Raw genomic sequence first — 27,781 nt, 5'->3', positions numbered from 1 at the left:
TTTAATTTTATGGATATGTTTTAAAATCTAAAGCAAAACTAACAAAACATTAACAAAAAATCTGGGCAGCAGTGTTGGAGTTATTTGCTATTTTAGGTTTTGAACTTTTAGATTTACAAACTATGGACATTTAGGCTAGGACTATAGTAAAACATCTCATTTAAAAATTCCACTTTTAATGAATAAAAATACTAACAAAAATAACAAAGGCTCATGTTTATTGAGTGCTTTCCATGTTTGAGGCACTGCTCTAAGGACTTGACATGCATTTAAGTCAATTAATCCTCACAAAGTCCCTTATGATTACAATGCTTTTAGTCTCCTTACTTATTAGCAGATGAAGAAGCCAATGGGTAGGAGTAAACAATTTGTCCAATGTTGCATGTCTAGTAAGTGATAGAATAAGAATGTGAACCAGACAGCCTGGCACTAAAACCCCTCCTTATTTTATTTTTTTAAATTTCATCTCATTGTTTTATGACTGTTGGGTAAAAGAACAATTAAATATGTCAAGGATGTTTGACTCAATGTCCTCGAGTTCGTTGCTGTAATTAGCATCTGTGCAGCATAGGAGCCTATGGTTCTCCAATTTAGCAGACTGAACCCCATTACCTCTGAATATACTGTGAATCTGAGAACTGCTTCCACCTGCCACCAGTGTAGTGGAGGTCAGGATCCCCTGAGCTATTCAGAGCAGCATCTGGGACTGTAAGAAGGAGGTTTTGGGGAAATGCCAGTACTTGACTAGCAAGCTTTCTGAGAAAAGCAGTTCACCAGCCACGTAATGAGTAAGGACTACTGGCTCAAGAAACTGAGACGGCCTGAGGGAATCCACTCACCTTGCTGGTATTGGAAGGGAAGTGCTTATTCTTGTCCCAACACTGTACTTATTCACAAAATGCTATTATTTACAACACACTTCAGTTGGAAACCCCACATTTTTCTACCCTGATAAAAGAGAGGATAGGTCTCTAAAGCACAAGCAGGAAAATCTTTCCACTTCCCACTACAAAACAGATTTTCTTTCTCCTTTTCATAGTGATAACCAAATGAAAAATATGTTCAGCTCAGGTCTGGCACCACGTGCTTTATGACTCAAGCAAAATCAGATTTGGTATTTTGTAATGTATTGATCTATATGGAACTCCTCTGAGCTATCTATGCCTCAGTTCTGCTCTGTATAAATAATTAAATTTTAATAAAATAATTTTCATGTTCCAAGTAAATAGTAATATGCTTGAGTGTAGCTATCGATTGGTTCAGCCTTCTCGGGGCATCTTTGAGGATGACATTTAAAATATGTACACACCAAAATTTTTGCCCTGGACTTATGCCTGTTACATAGTGGCATCTAATTACTGTATAACAAATGGCCAAAAAAGCAAAATTGGATATAATCTTCAAAAGAGCTGAAGAAACCAGAATACAAATAGTTGGTTTAGTTATTTAGGCCCTTCAGCAACCCCAGCTACTGTTCCATATGTACTCGGCACAGAGAGAATCTACTATTATTTCCCACAATGGCAGATGTATTTTTTGCTACATCTCAAAGTTCTGATTTTTAGTTGGCAGATCATGCTTCAGAAAATGACTTGCTAATTAAGTTTCATTGCAAAATACTTTACTTACTGCTTTAAAAGATGTGTAGGATCTACAAGGATAGGCAATAAATGCATCAGGATTGAGAATACTTTCAGTATAGAAGCGGTGACTTCGGGCATGGTTGCATTCAAAGAAGGAAGACATCTCTGTGAAAAAAATTTCCAATTAACTGACAGCAATGAACTGATTAACTGATAACTGTTAGTATAAACCACTTCTTAGAAAAAGTAACTTTAAATGACAGTTTCTTGACTTGGGTCCAGGTCAACAGACCTTGTGTTTAGGCTTGGATGGTGCACATTTATCAATATTATGCATAATTTTCTTGTACCAAAGCATCTTTTGTGTAAATCTAAAGGGACAGTCAAGCTCAGTCAGTAAACAAATGCAAAGGTAGGTGACGGTGCTCTGACGTTAATATCCCAACACTTCCCAGATCTCTGACATAAGCACGCAGAGCTTTAAGGATCACAGAGATGTGAACACAGCATCTCTTCCTTAGACCAATTAACTCTCTGTCTCCCTGTTTCTGCAGGAATGATTGAATTCCCTCCTATTTAATCACTGAACAACCAGCAAGGTTAACTGGTAAATACCTTCAGCCGAGCCTGAAGGTGTGAAGGGGTAAAGAATGGTACAGACAAATTAGTTTTGTCATTGTCAGGCAGAACATTATTGACATTATAGGATTATTGCAATAATACATAAGAGTTGTAATTACATTTGTGCATTCTTAAGTTATCATAGCAGCACATTTACGTTTTCTTTTCCTTAGCATAACAACGTTTTTACTGTTTGGCATGGACTATTCTTCCAACAACCCACACAGCTTGGCTGACCTTTCTGAAACCAGATTTTGGTTTTAGTGTGTATGATAACTTACTTATCTATAAGAGTGTCATTTAAAGAATCACTCCTTCCCAGGTCCTCATCCCTTTGCAATATCATGTTACCATTCTTTTTGTTTATATTATTATATTTTATTTTTTGGTGGCATCCATGGCATGTGGAAGTTCCCAGGCTAGCAATTGAACATGTCCCACAGCAGCAACCCAAGCTGTTGCAGTGACAATGCTGGATTCTTAACCCACTGCGCCACAAGAGAAATCCTATCATTCTTCCCTTCAAAAGATAGAGTCTACTTTTTTGTTTACTCTCCAGGTTACAGGCTGGTCTTATGACTTCTTTGACCAATAGAAAGTGGAGGAACTGACACTGTGCAAGTTCCAGGACCTTGGCCTTCAGAGACCATCCAGCATCTACCCTTGCTCTTTTGGAACCCAGCTTCCAAGTTAAGAAACTCAGGTAAACTGGCTGGGTAGAGGGCTCTGAAGGATAACAGACCACTCAGAGAGGAAAGCTAGTACCAAGAACCTAGATGTGGAAGGCCATCTTGGACCTCCCCCCGCCCCAGCTTAGCCCAATCCAGGTTCCAGCTGGATGCAATCACATGAATTAGCTCAAATAAACACACTGCAAAGCAGAATCTCGCCAGAACTGCCTGAATCCTGAGCCTCAGAACCATGGGCAATAAAACCATTGTTTTTTTTAAAGCCACTATGGTTTGTTACACAATAGATAACTGAGACAGCATAATTTCAGAAATGCATAGTTAGCAGAGATAAGGAAAAGACTTAAATATGACAAGACACCATCAAACTCCTGGAAAAGAACATAGGCAAAACATTCTCTGACATCAACCTTACAAATGTTTGCTCAGGTCAGTCTCCCAAAGCAACAGAAATAAAAGCAAAAATAAACCAATGGGACCTAATCAAACTGACAAGCTTTTGCACAGCAAAGGAAACCAAAAAGAAAACAAAAAGACAACTTACAGAATGGCAGAAAATAGATTCAAATGATGCAACTGACAAGAGCTTAATCTCTAGAATATACAAGCAACTTATACAACTCAACAGCAAAAAAGCCAACAACCCAATTAAAAAATGGGCAAAAGACCCGAGTAGACATTTTTCTGAGGAAGATATACAGATGGCCAAAGCACATGAAACAATGCTCAACATCACTGATTATTAGAGAAATGCAAATCAAAACTACCACGGGATACCACCTCACACCAGTCAGCATGGCCATCATTAATAAACCCACAAATAACAAATGCTGCAGAGGATGTGGAGAAAAGGGAACCCTCCTGCACTGCTGATGGGAATATAAGCTGGTACAACCACTATGGAGAACAGTATGGAGGTACCTTGAGAACAGTATGGAGGTACCTTAGAAAACTATACATAGAACTACCATATGACCCAGCAATCCCACTCTTGGACATATATCTGGACAAAACTTTCCTTGGAAAAGACACATGCACCCACATGTTCATTGCAGCTCTATTCACAATAGCTAAGACATGGAAACAACCCAAATGTCCATGGACAGATGACTGGATGAGGAAGATGTGGTATATATACACAATGGAATACTACTCGGCCACGAAAAAGAACAAAACAATGCCATTTGCAGCAACACGGATGGAACTAGAGACTCTCATCCTGAGTGAAGTATGTCAGAAAGAGAAAGACAAGTACCATATAATATCACTTGTATCTGGAATATAACATATGGTACAAATGAACCTTTCCACAGAAAAGAAACACCTAGACTTGCAGAATAGACTTGTGGTTGCCAAGGGGGAGGGGGAAGGAATGGGATGGATGGGGTGCTTGGAGTTAAGAGATGCAGACTATTGCCTTTGGAATGGATTAGCAATGAGATTCTCCTGTGTAGCACTGAGAACTACATCTTGTCACTATGATGGAGCATGATAATGTGAGAAAAAAGAATGTATACATGTATGTGTAACTGGGTCATCATGCTGTACAGTAAAAAATCGACAGAACACTGTAAACCAGCTATAATGGAAAAAAATAAAAATCATTATATAAAAAAAAGAAGAATTGGCAAGGAGTTCCCATCGTGGCTCAGCAGGAATGAACCCAACTAGCAACCCTGAGGATACAGGTTCAATCCCTGGCCTTGCACTGCTGTGAGCTGCAATGTAGGTCACAAATGTGGGTCAGATCCTCTGTTGCTGTGGCTGTGGCTGTGGCCAGCAGCTGAAGCTCTGATTCAACCTCTAACCTGGGAACTTCCATATGCCACAGGTGCAGCCCTAAAAAGCAAAAAAAAAAAAAGAATTGGCATCATTTTTTAAGGCAGACTTCTTTTATATCACGTTTCCTTAATACAGATTTATATTCATAATTGTGACTTAGACAAGATGGTTCATTAGAATATAGGGAACAATGAACTTTAAAGGTGAATGGTTTCTTAGAAATGAATATAATGTAAAATAGAATATCTTTAAAGTTAAAACTCATCTAAAGACTTAACATGAGTGATGATAAATGTGCTTTTAATCCAATAAAGTTATAGGAATTATAGTTTCTCAAAATGATAGCTTTTGCTAAATGTATATTTTATTTGAACTCATTCTTCAAAAAATTTCAAGTGTTCAGTGTATAACACAATATAGTTATATAAAATAGTCTTATGGTATATGGTTTATCCTAATAGAAATAATTTTAAATTATAATGTGGCAAATAATAAGGGATATAAGATTTATCATGGGTCTTTTTGAATGAATTTTTATTATTTTCACTAGATTGGATTGGCTTTAATTTTCATTCTGAGTATCTGTAGATTCACCAATTTTTTAAAAAGCAGTCATTGAAAATATATATTTCTAATTACATTTATTCCTTCAGAACAATTTTAAAACTTTATAACATCTCTAGTGAAGAGGAAATTTGAGCTACTCTCAGTGTCATGATCTGTGTTTTTTTCCTCTACAAAAGCCAAATAATTACATCATTTAGATATTCTGACCACATGGGATCTGGTGGTGGGATATTTAGAATCATCAGATATTTATTTTCATATCATCACACATTATAGTACTGTGCATTACTATATATTATGTATGATGCATTCCATTATTTACAAGGTGATGGTATATAAAGATAGGGAGGAATGGAACTCCTAAATAATAGCTTTTTGGTGTCTTATAACGAAATGCCTTATGAATATTATTATTATTGGAGATACATACATATAAATATATCACTATAAAAGGTTAAATACTATTTGTTTAATTTGTGATTAATTTCATTTGTAATCCAGAGTGACTCTGCTACAAAAGTCTTTACCCTTGCCATCTCCACCCCTTGGCTTGGAATGCCTTTCCCTGGTATCTGCATGGCTAACTCTTTAGGCCATCTTTTCATTAAGGACTTCCTGGCCATCTTATCAAAAATCCCCTTTCCCTTCATCAACCCCATTGTCATCAACACATTATATTCCCATTCCATGCTTTGTTTTGTCTCCTTATACTCATTCTATTATCGTTTTTCTAGCAAATATTAGCTCCCAAAGAGGGATTCTTTTCTTTTGTATGAATTTCTATATCTGCTATTCCTAGAATAATGTCTGTCACATAGTAAGCACTCAATACATATCTGTTAGGTGAACGAACACATCCCCCTTGTTTATATTGAGGGAATACAATATTCCAGACATGCTGTTAGACTTTGAGCATACAAAGGTAAATAAGACCTGGACCCTGAGCTTGCAGATCCCACAACTGGTGGGAACTTCACACATGCAACTGTGTTTTAGGCTAAAATATATATTATATTTTATCATATACAAAAGGATACAAGAGGGAGCCAAGTGAATTTATAACAGCAGCCCTCATATTTTAGAAAGTATTTACCTTCCTTGTAAACATTGAGATCAAATGTAAATAACGGTGTTATTAAGTCTTCACATCCTGGCATGTGCTTCCCTCCATTTGGGTAAAAGTCAAGGTGACCACAAGCATTAATAGTTCCAGCACCTGAGATAGAAAAAAGTGGGGTAAACACTTCTAAAATTCACTGTTCTTCAGGATAATTTTGGTTTGTGTTAAAAACTTACCAAGTTCAAAGAGGAAGCGAACTGCATTTGTGTGAATAACATCGACAAAGTTGGCATCTGAGGGGTCCAGCCTGACCTCCTTTGGAGTGTTGTGGAAATATGGCCCAGCTGGGTCCAACCCTGGGAAAAAGCTAAATGTGTATTAACCAAGACATACAAAAGTACACTGATAGTATTGCCATTTTGGAAAGACAGGTGGTAAAGGCAAGGTATTTTTTCTTGTATGATTTATGTAGGTCAAACACCACTCAGCCTAAGGACAGATACATAGACTATTGGGCCTGTTTATATTTATAAACACAAGGTCTGTATATATTGCAATGTCAAATTCCTACACACAAGTCAGACTGTATCTAGACAACGCCAAAAATCTAACCAAGTCAGAAAAATCAAAGTGGCTATTCTAGGGCTTGTACATGGACTATCATACATACAACTTGGGCTATGGATTGCAAATGGTCTTGAAAGCAACATTTATATGTAAAAAAATAAAAAGAGAAGAGCTCCTCAAAACATTAAGATGAATCACAAAACAACACAGTTAAAATAACAGAATCATAGTCCTTGGCTAAGGCTCAGTTAGTTCCATTCATTGTATTACAAAAGCCTGATGCCCAGAGAAGTGAAGGGATTTGACACGGCCACCATATGTTAGAGGCAAAGTGGACCAGGAGCCCTGGTGTCCAGACTCTCAGCCCATTGTCTCCTGTTCAAATGCCTACTAAAATAAAGGTCTCTAAAGTGTTGTGATCATTCACGTAACTCCTCATTTACACATCTGACAATTATTTATTAATTTACTATGTGCTAGGAATGGGGTTCAGCATTTGGATACAAAGAGTAAGGCCTAGCCTTGACCTCAAGGAGCTTTCTGTTTGGTGGGGAAGGCTCTGTGATACAGTGTGCTCAGTGCTGAGTCAGAGGTGAGCACAGGTGTTACACAAGCACAGAGAAGCAACATGTGACCCATGGGAAATTAGAACATGCTTCTGCTGCAGATGAGAGATCTGAGGAACTAGAAGAGTCAGCCAGGGTAAAGATGGGGTCAGCAGCCTCCTGGTGGGGAGGATAGAGAAGAATGTGTGCAACCATCAGGCAAGACAGTTAACCACATTTGAGAAAATGTAACTAGTTTTCAAGGGCTGCAGTGTAGAGTTTTAGAAAGAAAGATGAAGACAGCATTGAAAGCAGGAGCCAGATATAATCTGAACCATGATGGGTTTGGGCGGAACCTGGTTGTTGATGGGCAGCTCTTACAAGTTTGCAAATTTTGGGGAGATTTACCATCATATGTGTATCTTAGCAAAGTTTCTTTGCTGTTAAGTGGCGGCAGAGCTGTGGCTGAGCCCTGGGAAAATGTGGCACGAGTGAGAAATGAATGTGCCACAGTTAGGGGGTGTGAACTGTCATATTATTTTGCTGATAAATATAATTGTAGAGGAAGAAGTGATAGAGTGAGAAGAGGTGAGAGAGAAGAGGAGGCCTAGTGCAGAACCTTGGAGCACACCAATGAGTAAGGGAAGGCAAAAGAAACAGAACCTGAAAGAAGCCTGGAGAGAAGCCTTCAGACAAGACCAAAGACACGGAAAAAATGGCAAACCACAGGATCCAAGAGGAGAGGGTGTTCCAACAGCACGGGAGGGGTCAGTGAGTCAAATTCTGCAGAGGAGCCAAGTAAGATGGAAAAGGCCTGAAAAAGTCCCACTGAAAAGTCTCTGATGGTATAGGCAGAGTGGTTTTTGCCAGAAGGGTTGGGGAAGAAATCAGACTGCAGTGAGTTGAGGAGAGCAGAGGATGTATGGCCACTTTGGAACAATCTCAGGAGTGAGGAAGGCCAGGGCATCAGCTAGAAGGGGCTGTGATCCAGGAGGAAGGTGCACACATCAGTGCTAATTGGCAGAGCTGGGGAAAAGAGCTTGATGAGGTGGGAGAAAAATCAGACAAATCACAGTTAGGTCCCCAAAGTAGGCATGAGACTCAGAGCACAGGTAGAAAGATAAAATTAGACACAGGGGGTCAATGAAGTAAACCAATATGCATCTGAACAAAACATCCAAGCTTAAAAGAAAGATGTTGAAAGCATTTGTCTCACGATTAATCTTCAACTCTAGGGAGGTTTTGTTGTTTGTTTGTTTTTTTTTGGCTAATATACAATTGCTAATTAGATACAATCTGCTGATGAAAGATACATCCAAATATAGCAGATTATGTTGACCTTAGGACAAGGCAACTAGATTAAAAAAAAAGTTAAAAAAAAAAAAAAGACAACTAGTCTTTCCAAGAGGCAGAGAAGAGGGAATCTCCTATTTGTGATTTTAGGATATTTCAGGAAGAAGGTTGACAGAGGGAGAACTATTAGGTTCAAGCGTTAATTGATCTGAGATGGGGAGATGTGACCCCTACTATATAAGTGAGAGCTTCACCATTTAGGATCTGATTTTATCGATGTGTATGTATTTGGGTGCATTTGTGTATCAGCACAGAGGGAGTAATCTCTTTCCAAACAGGGAAAACATCAACGCTGTTTATAGATAAAAGGAAAATGAAATCTTGAATCAGCTGATGCTAGAGTCATTTAAGGCAACTGCCTACCAGTTATAGATAATTACCATAGACAAAAACTTATATATGTCTTAAAATCTCTCACATTTTGTTTTGAACTGGTATTGTTATAAATACAAAATCTTTTTTTGATGTCTCAGTTCTTTTGTTAGTCAAGGAACATGATTGCTCAAAAACTAACCACTTGGAATACAGATTGCAACATCTAAATTATATAAATTCTTTGGACCTTTAGAGAGCCTTTAAAAATTTATTGTTTTCTATTTATTTAACGGGATAATTCACTTGGCAGGAAGAAGTAGAATTAAAAAGTATCTGATTTTTGAACTAAGAATACAGGAAAGCAAAATCTCCATGAATTTACTGTACCCCAGTGTGAATTTTTATTACATGCATGGCAATGTTCTTCTCTTTAATTTACGGCTGAAATGCCCCAAAGGCTGCGGAGGCCCCACGAGCTTCCATCTGCACGAGTTTCTTCCTTCCTCTGAGCTTAAAAACTTAGAGCAAAGGTAGATTTTTGCCACACAGTAATATCAGCGTAAATATACTATTTTTATTATCCTAAATAAGAATGGTGGTGGTGGACTGGGGTTGGAGTTGAGATCAGAGGGCTGAGAGAAAGAAGAAACTTTCAGCAGGAAAAGCCTGTTATACCAAGAGCTTGCAGAAGTAACATACTTTAAACTTCTTAACTATTTTTAGAAACAATATTTTAAATTTAAATTTGAAATGAAATCATGTACGTGTGTGTACACCTGAGCTAGCTGCAGTTTATTGTTCTGATAAACAGAAAGTGTGTACCTACTACGTGTCAAGATGTACACCCAGCACGGTAGTTTATTATTTTGACAAACAGAAAGTGTGTACTATGTACACACTCCCAGGCCTGGGACGGGAGTGCAGTAAGGGAAGCTTTCTAAGTAGTGCAGAGTCTTCTGAAAATAATAGGCACATACATAATTAATTAGACTTTGTGATACAGTATTTGTAGTTTCAAACATAACAGAGGCATATTTCAAAAAGGTGGGAAGTACAGAACATCAACTCTGCCTGAGGAAGAAACAGTCTAGATACAACTTTAAGGACGAACAGTGGATGTTTAGGGTGAGAAGGAATGTCATTTGCAAAGGCACAGAATCACGGAAAAACATGATGAAACATGAAAAATTCATATGACAAATTAAGAAGCTTTAGACAACAGAAAGTCTCAAGCAGTGGAGTGGCACAGCCTGTGTTTAGAAAGATGACACCGGCAATGCTCGTGTAAGACTGGGGTACCAGCCATGAATGGCAAAAATCTAGGCAGGAGATGGAGAGGACCTGAGCTAGGACAGTCACCAGGCCGTGGAGAGGCACAACATAGATGAAAGAGAAGAACAAAGGATGAAAGAAACTTGGGACTTGCTGATTGACTGCTGTTTGGGGAGGCAGCGCAGGGAGGGGCCAGCCCAGCTTGCCAGTGATGCTGCTGATATTCTGATCTCTATCCTTCTGATTCAAGCAGTTGGAAGTCTGAATGCAGGGAAGGGATGGGATGAATTACCATCCTCAAAACCCTAATTCATAGGATTCACTCTGCAATTTATTTTGAGACTTAACAGGATATCCAGGGGTAATATTCAAAATTTTAGCAACGAGAATGGCATGGGCCTTAAGCAAACCAGTTCAGCACTGGGGAGCTGTGATGCTGATGTGCCATGGATGTCTTTCCAGGACCATCTTGGGGCTCTCTCTCCCTCTGCGTATACGTAGCGTGGAATTGCGAAGTATGGAATGTGTCGTAATTCAGTCAACCATCCCCAACAGGTGGACCTTCCCAGCTTCCATTACTTTGCACCAAAGGCAACATTGTGGTGAACACTTCTGAATGCAGATTTATACACTCACACTTTGGAAGTATTTCATGTTTTAATGTGATGGAGTCACATTTTCTCCTGTCTTACATTTGCTTCTGTGACTTTCTTTGATGTTCAGATACTTGATTTTGTGTGTAAACAAATAGGTAAACAAACCCAAGGCCCAACTCCAGGGCAAGCTTACCAGTTATCCTTCCAAGGCCTGGCGTTCTTGACCCAGCTTCCCCAGCCAGATGAGCTCCCAAACTGTGGCCAATCAAGTGCACTTTAGAAGGGGAATATCCAAATTTTTGCTGGTAGGGTTTTTAAGAAGGAAAAGACAACAAATATTTTTAAAAGAGCAGGTAGACTAGATGAAACATGCTTAAAATTAAAAAGGAGCTGATATGTTTCTCCCTCTCATACCCATGACGGGGACTGCTAAAATGACAAAGTGACACCCATATCCACCTACATCCTTATCCAGATGAAGGAAAGGCATCAGAAGGGCTGGAGGAATGCCTTCTGTCAGAGTTCTTCTCCTAGTGCTAAGGGGCCTCAGAGGAAGGCGAACAGCCCAGGGACCATGGCAGTGGCTTCTGGGATCCCTCCTGAGGCCTAACCCATCCAGCACACCCCCAACACAGGTCAGAGGCAGCTCATCTTCCTGCTGTTACCTCGCCTGTGTCTGTCTCCTTCACTTTAAGGCAACTCTAGCAAATGTCTGAGATGCCTTTGGTCTTTAGAAAATTTTAAGAATTTTTAAGAATTAAATTTTAAGAATGTTCACAAAAAGACTATGTGTGAGTTTACACACACACACACACACACACACACACACACACACACAATCAGCTTAATGGGGAGCAAAGGAGCAAAGTGTTTTCTATTTTCAGTTTCAGCAAAGGTTCGGGCTCTCTCCATGATAATACTGAAAAACAAGAAATTGCCGTCTTGGATAAATCTGTCATTTGATCAAATGTTCTTTTTATTTTTCACCAGTAATGACAGGGTCGTATGCTGCATTATGAAGAGTACTTTTGCATGTGAATGTCTTCCCCATTGGTTCCTCTCATTAGGGGACCCTGTCTTCCGCTGCTGCCACCATTTGAAATCTCCGCTTGCTTTCCAGCCTTTCTCTGCAGACTGGGGTCTGAGATTGGCTCCCACTCTCCTCCCCTTCAGCTTTCTCCTCCTCCTTCCCCATCCACCTGGTACCCCATTGTCAGGCACCTGCTTGCCCGAGGGCCAATCCAGGTGGGGAAGTAACCTAGTAACCTGTGATAAGATGACAGAAAAGGGGGCAGGGGAGAGACTCCTCCCCATTCCCCAGCTGCTCCTCTGCAGGCCTGGATCCTGAATCATTCCTGATGGCTCCAGGCCTCCTCACCCTAGACCTTCTCCTGCTCTTCACCTTGGGCTCCCAAGGGGGTGCAGAGTTCACTCAACATACAAGTCAGCAAACAGTTTCCCCTTCTGTTCATCAAACATCTCATGGCTCCCTACAAACCACTCCTATTTATTTCTTGGATGAAGAGCCCATAACTTAGGCTCCAGGATCAACGAAGATATTCACGAAAGCTTAGGACTGGTTTTTCTCTGAGGAGGAGATGAATTTGATTTTATCCTTTGTAAGACAAAGACCCACTGTAAGTTCCTTCTTGTAGTCTAGTCTCCCCTGAAACAGTGGGAAGAGTAAATAGAGATGGGGGGGCAGGGAGAGAAGTGGGGGGCAGATGGAGAAGTCTGGGGCCTACAGAGAAGTGGGGGCAGATAGAAAAGTGGGGGCAGATAGAGAAGTAGAGGCAAATAGAGAAGTTGGGGGCAGATAGAGAAGGGGATGGCAGGGATGAGTACTGGGCTCCCTGACTCTTCTCCAGGCTGTTTCCTAGCTGGGTTCAGGCTTAGAAGGTCACCTGCCCTGACCGACCACCCACGTGCCTTGAATTTCTTCACAGTGCCGTCCCCACACTCTGTCAGAGCAGAAACACTATCTTGCTCACTGCATGCCCTCAGTGCCTAGGACAGCAAGTGCAGAGTGAACTATTTGTTGATGGAATGAGGGAACTTTCCTTAAGAATCTGAAATGGTCATAAATCTTTAGATTTTACTTCATTGCATTTTATGGCAGGAAATTATTTTCTATTATAGTAGAGCATTTGGAGATTTATAAATGTATCAAAGTACACCTTTCATAAATAGCAATGTCTATTTTCTTCTTTTAGAAAATGTGTACGTTAAAGAGTTGTGCCTGGACTGGCCTGTGGACCACAGAATCCAGTTTCTGTGGGAAAATGTATTTCACATTCTACACAAATAGAACTCATAAGGCAGAAACAGTTTATTATCTGCTATTAAGGATAGGTTTACAGTGGGAGGAAAACCAACAGAGATGGTCCCAAACACTGACCCAGGCTGGATCTTGGGGGACAGGGAAGGATTTGGTGAGGAGGCTGTGAAGGGACACTGCCACCAAGTGGCACTTTGTAGAAGCACAGGCACTTCTCTCACAAGTAAATTCCCTTTTGGCTACCATACATCAATACTTATTATTTCACATATTCAGTACTTGTGTAAACCAATAAAAAGAACATAGAATTGCCTCAAATTCTTGGTGTTATGATACAATGCCAATTAAATATAATTTTTAAAAAATTAATTGTTCTTACCTTGAGAACATCAATAAAATAAGCCACCTCAGCACCAACAACACGGAGATTGTTCACAGCCTGGATATACTGCTGGGAACCATTAATCCAGTCTAAATTAATGCAGTTCACATCTTCTACTTTTAGCAATACCTAAAAAGATTTATACAGTGTTAAAAATAAGAATTAAGGAAAACCAAAGTGCCTGAACAACTGATTCCACAACAAGAAATAACATATGCAGGTACTGAGAATCTACTTCATGCTAGGCTCTATCCTAACTCTTTTATATTTATTAATTTATTTAATCTCATTTAAAGATAAGGAATCTTAGGCACGGATAGTTTAATCAACTTTCCCATGACCGCAGAGCTGGTAAGTAGAACTATAATATGATTTCAGACAGCCTGACGCTACCACACTATATGGCTTGTAAATAATTAATTGCTTATACTATGTTAGCAGCCTATTAATCTTGAGTATAAGAGAGGAACATTAATTTCATGGAGTGAACTTGGAAACAAACGTTTTCCTTAAATTAAATGAGAAATTTATCATACCGTTCAATCTTTGTCAAAGATGAGAATTTACCAAAGAACAATTATAAAAATCTTCCATCATAATCCATGCAATTCACTGTAAGTGAAAATAAGTGGGAAATAGGCAATTCATTTGAGCCTTGGAACATGGACAATGCGAATAACTGAATGGAGAATTTCCATGAATACACATTAGTACCTTACAAAGTATATTCACATTAAACATAAAGCTTTCATACTAGAGTAAAGGAAGAGTTTATTCACATACATTGCACATGTCTTGCTGCCATTTGCCATCTGATTTCCATCCAGGTATGTTGATATGGGTGATCTTGTCTGTCCCAAAGTTTGAGGCTTGGATAGTTAAATAATTAACTGCACTGATTTCCTGTTTCAGGTGAAATGAAAAAATTAAGGTAGAATAACTGAATATTATTTAACATTTAGTAGAATTATTCTAAATTTGCTCAAAAGTCTTCCTCTAAATTTGATTTTAACAGCCTTCTTTAAAACATTTTTATCGAAGAAATAGTTACTGCTACATATTCCAAAAGTACCAAGAAATTATTACTGCATTACAAAATGCAACACAGAAATTTAATCATGAGGAAAGGAAATTAAAATATTTGGTTTTAAGGCAATGTTTGTAAGACAATGTTGGGTCAGTTTCAAATGTAATTTCAATAAGCCTTACTTTCGTATCATACTTTTCAGTTATCAATGTAATTCATGAGAATTATCTTATTCAAGCCTTAGAAGCATGCTCCAAAGGTGGCAAATGCCACACTTCATGAATGAGAAAAAGAGGTTAGACTCACCATATGAAATACAACAGCATATTAAAGACAATTTTATATGACTATGTTAAATGTTGTTTTGTATTTCTCATACTTTGTTGGATGGTTTTTATAACCAAACTCTCAAAGACTTTAGAATACTATGAATTTAAGTGATTTTACTATTAAGAGAAAAATTAAAAGTCATAAATATAAGCAGTTGTACTTAGAAAAAATACCTTAGAAATCTATACATAGAACTTCCATATGACCCTGCAATCCCACTCTTGGGCATCTATCCGGACAAAGCTCTACTTAAAAGAGACACATGCACCCGCATGTTCATTGCAGCCCTATTCACAATAGCCAAGACATGGAAACAATCCAAATGTCCATCGACAGATGATTGGATTCGGAAGATGTGGTATATATACACAATGGAATACTACTCAGCCATAAAAAAGGATGACATCATGCCATTTGCAGCAACATGGATGGAACTAGAGAATCTCATGCTGAGTGAAATGAGCCAGAAAGACAAAGACAAATACCATATGATATCACTTATAACTGGAATCTAATATCCAGCACAAATGAACATCTCCTCAGAAAAGAAAATCATGGACTTGGAGAAGAGACTTGTGGTTGCCTGATGGGAGGGGGAGGGAGTGGGAGGGATCGGGAGCTTGGGCTTATCAGACACAACCTAGAATAGATTTATAAGGAGATCCTGCTGAATAGCATTGAGAACTATGTCTAGATACTCATGTCGCAACAGAAGAAAGGGTGGGGGAAAAAAACTGTAACTGCAATGTATACATCTAAGGATGACCTGACCCCCTTGCTGTACAGTGGGAAAATAAAAATAAATAAATAAATAAATAAAGGCTCTAATCAGCAAATAGCAAGTTTGACAATGGTAATCCTAAACTGAAAAGCAACACATTTAGATACTTATGAAATTGAAATGGAGAGCCTATTACTAGCTACCTGTGTTTCACAGTATATGCAATTAATCATACACCTTAATAAGTTGCTTACAGCAAACAATTATGAGAATCTTAAGTTGGTTTACATGGCAATAAGTAGAATACAGATAAAATCATATCTATCTGTGTTATGGGTTCTCTACAGAGAAGCTCAGTTAACCCTCTCAGTACTGTGAGGTAGGTACTAATTTTACAAATCAGGGAGGGGCATAGTGAGAAATCAAGTCATTTGTCCAAAAGCACTGCAGCTAATGGGTCCTGGAGCAGGATCCAAACCCACATGGACTTTCTCTGAAGTCAGGCACTTAACCACTGGGCTTTCAAGCTGTAATCTGATCATAATGCTTTCTTCTGATAGGACATAGACCAGATAGATGTAGGATTTGTGAGACAGGTAAGAAAATCAATTGTATTTGGGCTTTTTAGAAAGCACTTCCCTGCTAAATAATTAAATCCAAGTGCAAAGATATTTGTTCACCTATGTATCTAAAAGAACCTGAGGCTCATTATAACTCCCCTTAAACAGCTACTTTGTTCTTGTTTCTAAATTTAGAAAAATATTTTGGAAGAGGACATTTGGTAGAAAAGGTTTGTTTATTCTTCCCCCGTCATGAGAATAGTTTGAAGAAGTAGGACATGGAGCAAGCCTCAAAATGGCAATCTGACGAGTATTAGCGGATCCAAGCATCCTCTGTCGTCACAAAAGCCACTAATGATTTAATAAAGTAGAGTTGGGAGAAAAAAAATTTTTTGTTCACTGCACATTTAATCTAGCACATCCCTCTAAAATGATATACTAATTTAGAAAATGGAAAACTTCAACCAACATCATGGAATCAAAAGAAGACAACTGGATTCTGCTACTGCAAAGATAGAAACTAAGAGAGGGCATTAGAACAGCTTATTCAGAGATAGGGCTGAAGTCTGTTGATATTCAGCTGGGTTCTGGGGTCTTTTCTCTTTGTTTGTTTGTTTGTTTGTTTGTTTTTTGTCTTTTTGCCATTTCTTGGGCCGCTCCCATGGCATATGGAGGTTTCCAGGCTAGGGGTCCAATCGGAGCCATAGCTGCTGGCCTACGCCAGAGCCACAGCAACACGGGATCCGAGCCACGTCTGCAACCTACATCACAGCTCACGGCAATGCCGGATCCTTAACCCACTGAGCAAGGGCAGGGATGGAACCCACAACGTCATGGTTCCTAGTCGGATTCGTTAACCACTGCGCCACGACGGGAACTCCTGGGGCCTTTTCTCTTGCATTCTTATCTTTGAGGGGGCCTGGAACCTAACTGGCATAAAATCAACCTGTCCTACAAGTGCTGACTACTTCTCATGGGATCTCATTTCCAGTGAGTCAAAAATAGTCATTGGTTAGGGTATGTTCTAGTCTTGATAAAAGCTGCAGGCACAGAAACCACCATTAACTATGCAAACTATGAATCATCACTAGTGAATGCACAAGCCACTCTCGGTTTAAGAAGTCATGGATTCATGGGAGAAGGGGGCTGGTTTTATTCTCCCAGAAATGTAAATGAGAAGGCCTATGACTCAGAAGACCAAGTTTACTGTACCATGTTTATCCTTGACAATTTCTTCCTCTGAGGAAAGAGTGTGCTAAGTCATTGCAGAGTTTACATCCGCTTTCTCATAAACAAAGGCAATCATATTTACATAGTATGAGGCAAGCCTGGGATGATCTTTGCTTTCAGTATCACACCTTCACTCATCCTACAACCTAGCTGTTATTAAAAACTCTGTAACAGCAAACCCTCAGGCTTCTATCCACTGCAAAATTCAAGTACAGATCCGGTTTGTCACATGTGATTCTTTCTAAATGGAAGGGAGGAGAAGATGTGGGAAACATTGCTTTTATGGCCTCTTTTATTAGAAAGTATGCAGTTTCTTATGTTCTCTGCAGTGCCCTTAGGGCTCAGTCTCGTTGCCTATAAACTAGTCTTTGTCACCTTCTGTTTTAGTGCCTGTGCTCTAAAAAGTTCAAGTGCAAGGTCTCTATCTAGAAAGATAAAGGATCGATGGGTCCTGTGATGACTGAGGGTCGAGACCAGGGGATACAGTTAGCCCTGAATAGAAAAACACACCCCGAAAGTCCTAAATGGACAAAAGTACCCCCCAAAATTGTGGTAAAATATGCATTACCATTTTAACCACTTTAAATGTAAAATTACTTGCATTGTCATTCACATTGTGCAATCACCATCCTCCCCCTAAAGAACTTTTTTCATCTCAGACTAAAACTCTGTACCCATTAAACCAAAGCTTCCTGTCACCCCTCCCCCAGCCCCTGGTAACTATTACTCTACTTTCTGTCTCTATGAATTTGACTATTTTTGGTTCCTTACATAACTGGAATCATATAATATTTGTCCTTTTGCATCTGTCTGGCTTACTCAATTTAGTAAAATGTTTGCAAGCTTCATCCATGTTGTAGCATCTATCAGAACTTCAGCTCCTTTTGAGATGGTCTCCTTTTGAAACTGAGTAATATTCTTCTCATTGCTTTTTGATAGTTATAAAGATCAAACTTTTGAGGACACTTTCTTTATAAGTTTCTCTTTACCCAAAATAAGGTCTTATTTTTTCTTCTTTGCTCTAGCTAGAGCTGTCATCTACAGAACAGATGGCATGTTTCAGTAAAGAGCTATGTGGACATATGGATGTGTGTGTCTATAGGTTGATAGCTACAAGTCACGTTATGTTTTCAAGGTGTGAGGTCATAGTAGAAGGCTATCTTGAAGTTCCTGTTGTGGTTCAGAGGAAATGAAGCTGACTAGCATCCATGAGGATGCAGGTTCGATCCCTGGCCTTGCTCAGTGGGTTAAGGATCTGGTGTTGCCATGAGCTGTGGTATAGGTCGCAGACATGTCTTGGATCCCGAGTTGCTGTGGCTGTGGTGTAGGCCAACAGTTACAGCTCTGATTCGACCCCTAGCCTGAGAACCTCCATATGGCCCTAAAAAGACCAAAAAGAAAAAAGAAAGAGAAGGCTTTCTTGGCTGGTGAGACCTGCCCTGTGTGTGATAGGTCTCATGGAAAGCAAGCCTGAAGGTTATAGATACAGGTAAACTGGAGTTGATCTTGCACTGGGGAGCGATCCTTCTTTGGCCTCTTTTCCCACCTGCTTCCTAAATAAAGATGCTCCACTGGGTCTAGTATCATATTTTGTTCTTTCCCCTGAGATTTCATGCACTCCAAGTTTCAATTCTCACCTCTGGGTAAAAGACTTTGGAATACGTTTCTCCAGTTCTAGATGGCCCCTAAGCTGTAAGGCTAAATCTCCAATAGCCGAACAAATCTTGCTCATCTAAAATTTACCTTTCTCTTTCATCCTAAAGCTTTCACACAAGAGGATCATCATTCTTCCTATCATGTATAGGACTCTCAGACTGCTAATGATGTTTAGCATGCCAATTTTCTATTATCTTAATCTCCTTACTCTCTGGTTCAGGCTAGTTGCCATGTCTGATCCAAACGGCATTAGAGCTTCCAATTCAGCTCTGTCAAAGAGAACTTTCCGTGATGATGGAAATATCCTATATTTGCACTGTCCAATACAGTAGCCACTAGCCACATGTGGCTATTGAGCACTTGAAATGTAGTTGGTGCAGCTGAGGAACCAAATTTAAATTTTATTTCATTTCATTAGCCACATGTAGCTAGTGACTATCATGCTGGACAGCACAGAACTAAATGGTCTGGCAGTCCCCTCCAGGCAAGAAGGTACGCTGCAGCCAGAGTCAGTGTCCTAAAGTCTCTTAAAAACTCTCAATGGGTCCTCATGGCTCCCACATCATGCCCGAACTCCCCAGGAATGAGTTACATCAATCGTCTCTAAACTATATTTCTAATTAACTACATTCGAGAACTTCCCCATGCCCCCAGCCTAACCCAACACGTATTCAGTTAATACACACACGCCATAGTCTCTCTCCTTTGTGCATTTGTTCACACCATTTCCTTTGTCATTTCCCTGTCTGTCTCTGCTTTCGAAAACTCTGCCCACCTTAGGACACACCTCAAATCCTCAACTTCTCCTCAAAGCCTTTCCTGGTTCCCATCCCCATCCCAAGGGGAAAGAAGCCCTTCCTCACTCTGTTCCCAGAGTCTTTTATTTGTATCTTACATCACAGATCAGAACTTGTGTTGCAATAAAGGAAGTGGTTTACATACTTCATTTCCCCTAATATAATAAATTTAAGACACTGTCTTGTTTATTTAATTTAGTACATAATAGGTACTATGGCTGTTCAGTCATACATGTGGAAGGGTCTTATTTAATATATTATCTGAATGAATTACCAAGTTTACCTTATATGAAACACATATTCAGAGCAGTATTTACATTTAAATACTAGGAAAAATATGAGAGCTCATAATACTAAAAAGAAGTATTTTCCTTTAACCCAGTTAATGTCAGAATAGGTTTCTCTAACTGTGTCTTATATATCTATAGCTGCATCTTACATTTTAGAATAATCTATATGCGAAGGTAGCAAGTTACATTACCTGATGGGTTTTGGGGTTACGTCTAGTATAGAGCAGAAAGCGAGTGTTTATCTCCTCGGGAGACCAGGGTAAACCTGCCAACTGTCTTGACAAAGTCCCAGTCCATGGTAAACCATCTTTAAAGCACCCCACCCTTTCATAGCAAACCTCTTCTCCTGCAGCAAAAAGAGAGAGTGTCAGTATTATAGGAACCAGGGTTAATTGACATTAGTCTTTAATTTAAACAACTCTGACTCAGGGAGTTCTCCTCAAAAAAATGCTCTCTTCTCCCCTTCCCTTCCCACTCCTTCTCCATAGTATGGCCATAACCATGTAGACTGCAATGCTACAGATGAGATATGTGGGCTTTGGAATAATACACTCCTGGCTTTGCATAATTATTTTACCTGTTTTGAGCCTCAATATCCTTCTCTGCAAAATGGAGATGGTACCACTTACTTACAGCCAAGTTATGGAGGCTAAATGAACTATCACACAGGGAAGCCTTTGTTAATGGCCTGAGACAGAAGATGGGATACTGTGTCTTTCCTGAGCTTCTACATTTTCTTACTAGACTTAATAAAACTCTTGATGAAATGGATCTCTGTGTCTCCAGAGTCTAGCATCATGCTTGGCACCCAGCAGGAGTCCAATATATGTTTCAGAGATTATAAATGAGAGCAAAGTTTCATTTAGTTTTAACCATTTCTTCTTTCTGGAGCTCACTTTGCTCATCTCTAAAATGAGAGGCTTTAAGAAAACCAGGTCTTGGTCATTTCTTTAATTTCGCTGACTCTAATTTATTCTTTCACTGTAAACTTATATTTTCATTTAATAGCTGAACACAAAAACTAAAATCTGATTCTTTGAAAAGATAAACAAAATTGACAAATCTTTAGTTAGACTCACCAAGAAAGAAAGAGAAGACTCAAATAAAATCAGAAGTGAAAGAGGAAATATCACTGACACTGCAAAAATACAAAGGATCATAAGAAACCATCACGAAAAAGTATAGGCACACAAATTGGACAACCTAGAAGAAATGGGTAAATTCCTAGAAACACACAACCTACAGAGACTGAATCATGATGAAATAGAAAATGCGAACAGAACAATTACTGATTGAGTCAGTAATCAAAAACCTCCCAATAAACAAAAGGACCAGATGACTCCACTGGTGAATTCTACCAAACATTCATAGAGGAATTAAAGAAATCCTTCTCAAACTCTTTCAAAAAGTAACAGAGGCTGGCATTACCCTGATATCAAAACCAGACAAGGATGCCAAAAAGAAAAGAAAATTACAAGCCAATATCCCAAACTAACACATATGTAAAAATCCTCAACAAAATATTAACAAATATAATTCAACAATCCATTAAAAGGATCATACACATGATCAAGTGAAATTTATTCCATTGATGAAAAGATGGTTCCACATCTGCAAATCAGTCAATGTGATACACCACATTAACAAAACAAAGAATAAAAAGCATATGATCATTCAATAGGGCATTTGTCAAAATTCAATGTCCATTTATGATTAAAAACTCTCAACAAAGTATAGAGGTACAGAGGGAACATACCTTGATGTAATAAACACCATGTATATCAAGCCCACAGCTAACGCCATACTCAACAGTGGAAAGCTTAAATTTTTTCCTCTAAGACCAGGAACAGGACAAGGATGCCCACTCTAACCACTATCATCAACATATTTGAAGTCCTAGTCAAGACAATTAGGAAAGTAAAATAAATAAAAGGTATCCAAATTGGAAAGGAAGAAGTAAAAGTGTCACTATTTGTAGATGACATCATAGTATATATAAAAAACCCTAAAAAAAAATCCATAAATACCTGTTAGAACTAATCAACAAATTTGGCAGAATTGAAGGATACAAAATCAATATGCAAAAATAAATTATTTATATCAATTAATCAGAAAGAAAAATTAATAAAATAATCACACTGACAACCACATCAAAAAGAAAAGAATTCCTATGAATAAATTTAACCAAAATGGTGAAAGACATGTACACTGAAGACTCAAAGAAATTGAGGAAAGAAATTGAGGAAGACATCGTAAATGAAAAGGTATTCCATGTTCATAGATTGGAAGAATTAATATTGTTAAAATGTCCACACTACCCCAAACAATCTACAGATTCAATGCAACCCCTGTCAAAATTCCAATGGAATTTTTCACAGAACTAGAACAAAAAGTCCAAAAATTTGTATGGAACTCCAAAAGACCTGAATAGTCAAAGCAATCTTGAGAAAGAAGAACAAAGCTGGAGGAAGTCATACTATCTTATTTCAAGTTACGTTAGAAAGCTATAGTAATTAAAACAGTATATTGGTATAAAATCAAACACACAGATCAATGGAACAGAATACAGAACCCAGAAATAAAGTCAGGCATATATGGTCAATTAATTTATGACAAACAGGCAAAGAATATACAATGTGAAAAGGACAGTCTCTTTAATAAATGATGTTGGGAAAACTGACAGCTACATGTGACAGAGAGAAAGTGGATCACTATCTTATACAATACACAAAAATTAACTCAAAGAGATTAAATACTTGAACATAAGACCTAAAACCATAAAACTCCTTGAAGAAGACATAGGCAGTAAGTTCCTTGACACAGGTCTTGGGGATGATTTTTTCGAGTTTGACATCAGACTCAAATGCAAAGGAAGCAAAAATAAACAACTGGACTACCTCAAAAAAGCTTTTGCACAGTGAAGGACACCACCAACAAAATGAAAAGGCAACTGACTGAATGAGAGAAAACGTTTGAAAATCATATAACTGATCAGACTAATGCCCAAAATAGATAAAGAACACACACAATGCAATAGCAAAAAAAAATCTAATTAAAAAATTAGCAGAAGATCTGAATAGTCATTTTTCAAAAAAAGATATACAGATGACCAACAGGTATACACAAAGATGCTATACATCATTAATCATCAGGAAATACAAATCAAAACTTCAGTGAAATACCACTTCACACCTATTAGAATGGCAACTATCAAAAAGACAAGAAAAAAACAAGTGTTGGCAAGGATGTAGAGGAAAGGGAAACTTCATGCCTGTTGGTGGGAATGTAAATGAGTAGAGCTGTTATGGAAAACAGTATGGAGGTTCCTCAAAAAATAAAAAATATAACTGTCATAAGATCCAGCAAGTCCACTTCTGGGTATTCATCTGAAGAAAATGAGAACACCAACTTGAGAAGACACATGCACCCCCATATTCATTGCTATATTATTTACAATAGCAAAGAGATGGAAATGACCAAAGGTTTTCCATCAACCGATGAAAAGAAATTGTGGTATATAATGTTTATAAAGTGGAATACTATTTAGCCCTAAAAAGAATGGCATCTTACCATTTGTAACAACATGGATGGACCTCGATTGCATTATGCTAAGTGAAATAAGTCAGAGAAAGATGATATATCAAGGTCACAGATACAAAGAACAAATTGCCAGAGGCCAGGGGTTGTGGGGGTGGGAGAAATGAGTGAATTATTTTATGGGGTTTTTGGTGGTTTTTTTAGTTTAAATAAATTTAAAAACCTTTATTTCATGCTGTTTTATGGAGGAATAGTTTGATATATTCAATTATGATTATAATTGATAATTACTCAATTTATTACTAAATCATTCAATGCATTATTATTCTTAAATTCATTATAATTTATTTGACATGATTATTTATTGGTATTGGTTAGAGCTATTCAAATACTTGAATTTGAGGATTTTCTTTTATCACTTACCAAAAATACTAAATAAATACTGATTCTCAAGTCACTAGATTTTAACTTCACAATTTTAGGAAATTTTGCTTTTCTCCATTCCCTAAGAGTGAGATGCCACAATAAATAGAGGGAGGATAGGAAATTTAAAAATATTTTTAATCAAAGACATGTCTGAACATTAAAAAGATATGCAGATGAGTAATAGTCCCTGCCCACCCAAAAACCCAACCTTTGCCCCAGAGGCAACAACTTTTAAACATCTATGCAGTACCTGTAGTTACCTCCATATCTATATACAATGTACTTATACCACCAAATTTTGGTTTATCGACTTTAGTCACACATGATCTATTAATTTGGTGCAATAATAAATGAGGATTTAATTCACTTATTCCCTGGATCTCCCAGAGCAAGAAGCAGAAACTATACTAGTTATTTTAACTGTGAGAGTTTAATACAATGAATTGCTACTAATTATGTATTGGAGAAGCAGACCTGTAGTAACTCAGAGGGAGTAACCTCCGGAGCTGCTATCAGCTCCAGGAAAGAAACAGAAAAGGTGGAGTTATTCAAATGTGGGAACTTGGAAACTTGCTGGCTGGGGAAGCAGTGGAGGATTGGGGTGGGCTACACTCCAGAGCTGGTTTTCAAGTCCCTGGAGAGGGAGTACTAGCTGGCCAGGGCTAACATCTTTGAATGGGTACTATGGACCTAGTCTGGGACAATTAGGAAAGCTGCAAACTGGAAGGAGCTGCTGCTTCTGGATAGTTGTGCTGGAGTAAAGAGCCAATGTTGAGAAAACACAGACAGGAACCAGGAGCAAAAAGGTGCTCTTTGCACCTCCCCTCTCCCAGAGCCTCAGTGTCCCTCTAGTGTCCCTATTGACAGTGCCTTTCTAGGAGTGACTGAAGAGACAACTGTGTGCCATTTCTCAGTACTGGCAAAGCAAGGGTGGCTTGAGGCCGAGGGATAACAGCTCAATAGCCAGCCTGCCTGCTCTCCATTTTTTCTCAACTCCTCCTCCAATACAGTTGATAACACTGCATTCAGCTCATTTATTGGCTTCACTGTAAGCTTAAATAGTCATCTGCTATGTCTTGATCCATAGCTCTTATTCTTATAACGAATCCATATCCTTGCAAGAGGAAGTTTGAAGAAACCGCTTCTGCTTCTCTTCTCCCTTCCATCTTCCAAAGCCTGTCAGCTGCACTTTCACATTCCTACCATTAAGACTGATAACCTTCAGACCTTGCTCTACAATCATAATTAAGTCTTCCATGTTTTGTCTGTACACTGACTCCAAAAAATTGAAAATCAGTAACAGAATTTATATTATTATGACTAGATAAGTATTTTTCTTTTACAGCAGCGAGCATGCTACATTTTCTTCTCTGCACTTCCATTGTTCATACACTCCTTCTTCAAATGAGAACATTTAAATGAATTCTCTTTTCTTGTACCTGAGGAGCTCCAGAGCAGTATCATTTTAGCAGGTTCCATATTCAGATCATGCCTTTTGTGTGCCATTTTTGTTTTTCTGGATTCTCTGGTTGCCTTTGTTTCTTCTTATTGGAAGTCTGAGCATGGGCTTCTTCAGTATATCCCTCATTCAGTGTGATTTCTCAATCAATACTTCTCTTGCTTGGAATCTATTCTGGTTTTCCTCTTGAAGCACACATGCATCCAGTTTCAATTTTGAACCAATGATTTCATACTGGGTCATGGCTTTCTAATGCAATCATCAATTTTTCCTAGAATTCCAGCTGCCTTAATTTTGGGAATTTCATAGTTTCCCCTCAATCTAAGTTCTCAACTACATTACTCAGTCTATGGAAGAGAGTTTGGACTATAAAATGAATATTAGTATAAATATTTGCATTTTTTCTATGTTTGTAACCTACCAGGGGTATTGGTCATCATGCCCGTTTCCCACAAGGCAATATCCACAGAAAGGGTATAAAGTTAGAAGAAATTATATGTGATTAAGAAAAGACTGATCAACATCATAAGATATTAAAGCCACTCAGGCAAAACTAGAAAGATGAACAGTTCTCTAAAAATAACATATTTCATGTAAAATTAATAAGGTGAAATTGAGTCAGTAATGTAAATGGGCCATATAACAAAGGATATAGTTCTAAAATTATAGAATTAAAGATATTATGTAGCCATTTAAGTGTTTATGGAAAATTATAATGAAACTTTTAATGAAAGTGAGGATGATACAGTGTTGGTGGGAAAAGACAGATTACAGAACTACATAGAATACAGTTTCATTTAAAATGTGTGAGGAAAAAATAAAATTCAGAGGAAGTACACTGAAATATTAACAATGATGTTAGCACAATTTTTTCTTCATTATATTATTTATGGCCTCACATTTTCAATAATGAATACAAATTACCTTTATAATATGAAAAAAAGTCACAAAAGATGAGAGTACTTCTTCACCAAATTATATCATTCGGTTTCTTTGTCTTATTAATAATAATTAAAATAGTAAAGACAGATTGAGCCCTCTGTCATATTTGTGAATAAATGAAGACTTAGAAAAAGTGACCATCTTGCTCAGTGTTTCATTGCTGTTAAGCAGCAGGAAAAAAAAACGAACCACAATGCAGACCATTCTATCACTAAGTAGAGGTGGGAGGTACATTATTAATTAATTTTTGATAGGTTATACTGTGGTAACAAATAGTCTCCAAATCTTATTGGCTTACAAAAATTAAGGTTTCTTTCTTGTTCATCTTATATTTTAGCTGCAATGGTTTTCCGTTGGATGTGGCTCTGCTTTACCAGTCTTCTCATTCCCGGATCTAAGCTAAAGGAGCAGACCCTTTAGCAGGAGCTAAAGAACATGTTGCTCTTGAAGCCAAGGACGTAACAGCTGAACCAGGCAGTGACTCTTCAAGCAGGCTTCAGATTTGGCACTACTCACTGCCATTGTCCCACATCACGTGGACGAAGACGGGGCTGTGGACTCCTCTTGGGGTGGGTGTAGAGGGGAAATAATGGGGAACGATGATACAATTTACTGCGGAAGACTATGCACATTTACATTTTAACGTGCACCACATTTTGTCCTCTCAGTTTGCATTTCTTTAACTACCTGTACATTTAAATATCTTTTTGGTATTTCTGGCCATTTATACATCTTCAAATGGGTGAGACTTTCCTGACCTATGCACATTTTTCTAAAGTGTTTTCTTTTTTTTTTTGTCTTTCTGTCCTTTTAGGGCCACACCCGTGGCACATGGAGGTTCCCAGGCTAGGGGTCGAATTGGAGCTGTAGCTGCTGGCCTACACCACAGCCACAGCAATGCCAGATCCCACTGCATCTGAGCCTACACCACAGCTCATGGCAACGCCGGATCCTTCACCCACTGAGCGAGGCCAGGGATCGAACCCACAACCTCATGGTTCCTAGTCGGATTCGTTTCTGCTGCTCCACGACGGGAACTCCTTTTCTTAATTATTTACAAAAACTCTTTGGACGGTAAAAAGATTTGCCCCTTTCGGTCAGATAGTTTAAAAAGACATTTTAACTGATTGTTTGCATTTTTGTTTTATAGATTTTACTTTGTGTCATATAGAAGTTTTGCATTTTATTCAACAACA

At 38.4% G+C, this 27,781-nt stretch overlaps 1 protein-coding gene across 1 annotated transcript in view; it reads right to left on the bottom strand.

Moving 5' to 3' along the window:
• Window positions 1–27,781, bottom strand: part of PNLIPRP3 (pancreatic lipase related protein 3) — a 48,571-nt gene that overhangs the window by 6,908 nt on the left and 13,882 nt on the right. Inside the window, exons 4-10 of the mRNA XM_021073715.1 lie at window positions 20,413–20,567; window positions 14,394–14,513; window positions 13,608–13,739; window positions 11,144–11,252; window positions 6,539–6,658; window positions 6,336–6,458; window positions 1,630–1,748 (exon numbers count right to left, since the gene is read on the bottom strand). Of these exons, the coding sequence (XP_020929374.1) occupies window positions 1,630–1,748; window positions 6,336–6,458; window positions 6,539–6,658; window positions 11,144–11,252; window positions 13,608–13,739; window positions 14,394–14,513; window positions 20,413–20,567 (878 nt within the window). The remainder of the gene's footprint in view (window positions 1–1,629; window positions 1,749–6,335; window positions 6,459–6,538; window positions 6,659–11,143; window positions 11,253–13,607; window positions 13,740–14,393; window positions 14,514–20,412; window positions 20,568–27,781) is intronic.

The sequence above is a fragment of the Sus scrofa genome, chromosome 14 (genome assembly GCF_000003025.6).
Source record: "Sus scrofa isolate TJ Tabasco breed Duroc chromosome 14, Sscrofa11.1, whole genome shotgun sequence".
NCBI classification, from domain to species: Eukaryota; Metazoa; Chordata; class Mammalia; order Artiodactyla; family Suidae; genus Sus; species Sus scrofa.
Note: the sequence above shows the minus strand (reverse complement) of the source record. Positions and strands in the feature narration are given on the sequence as shown.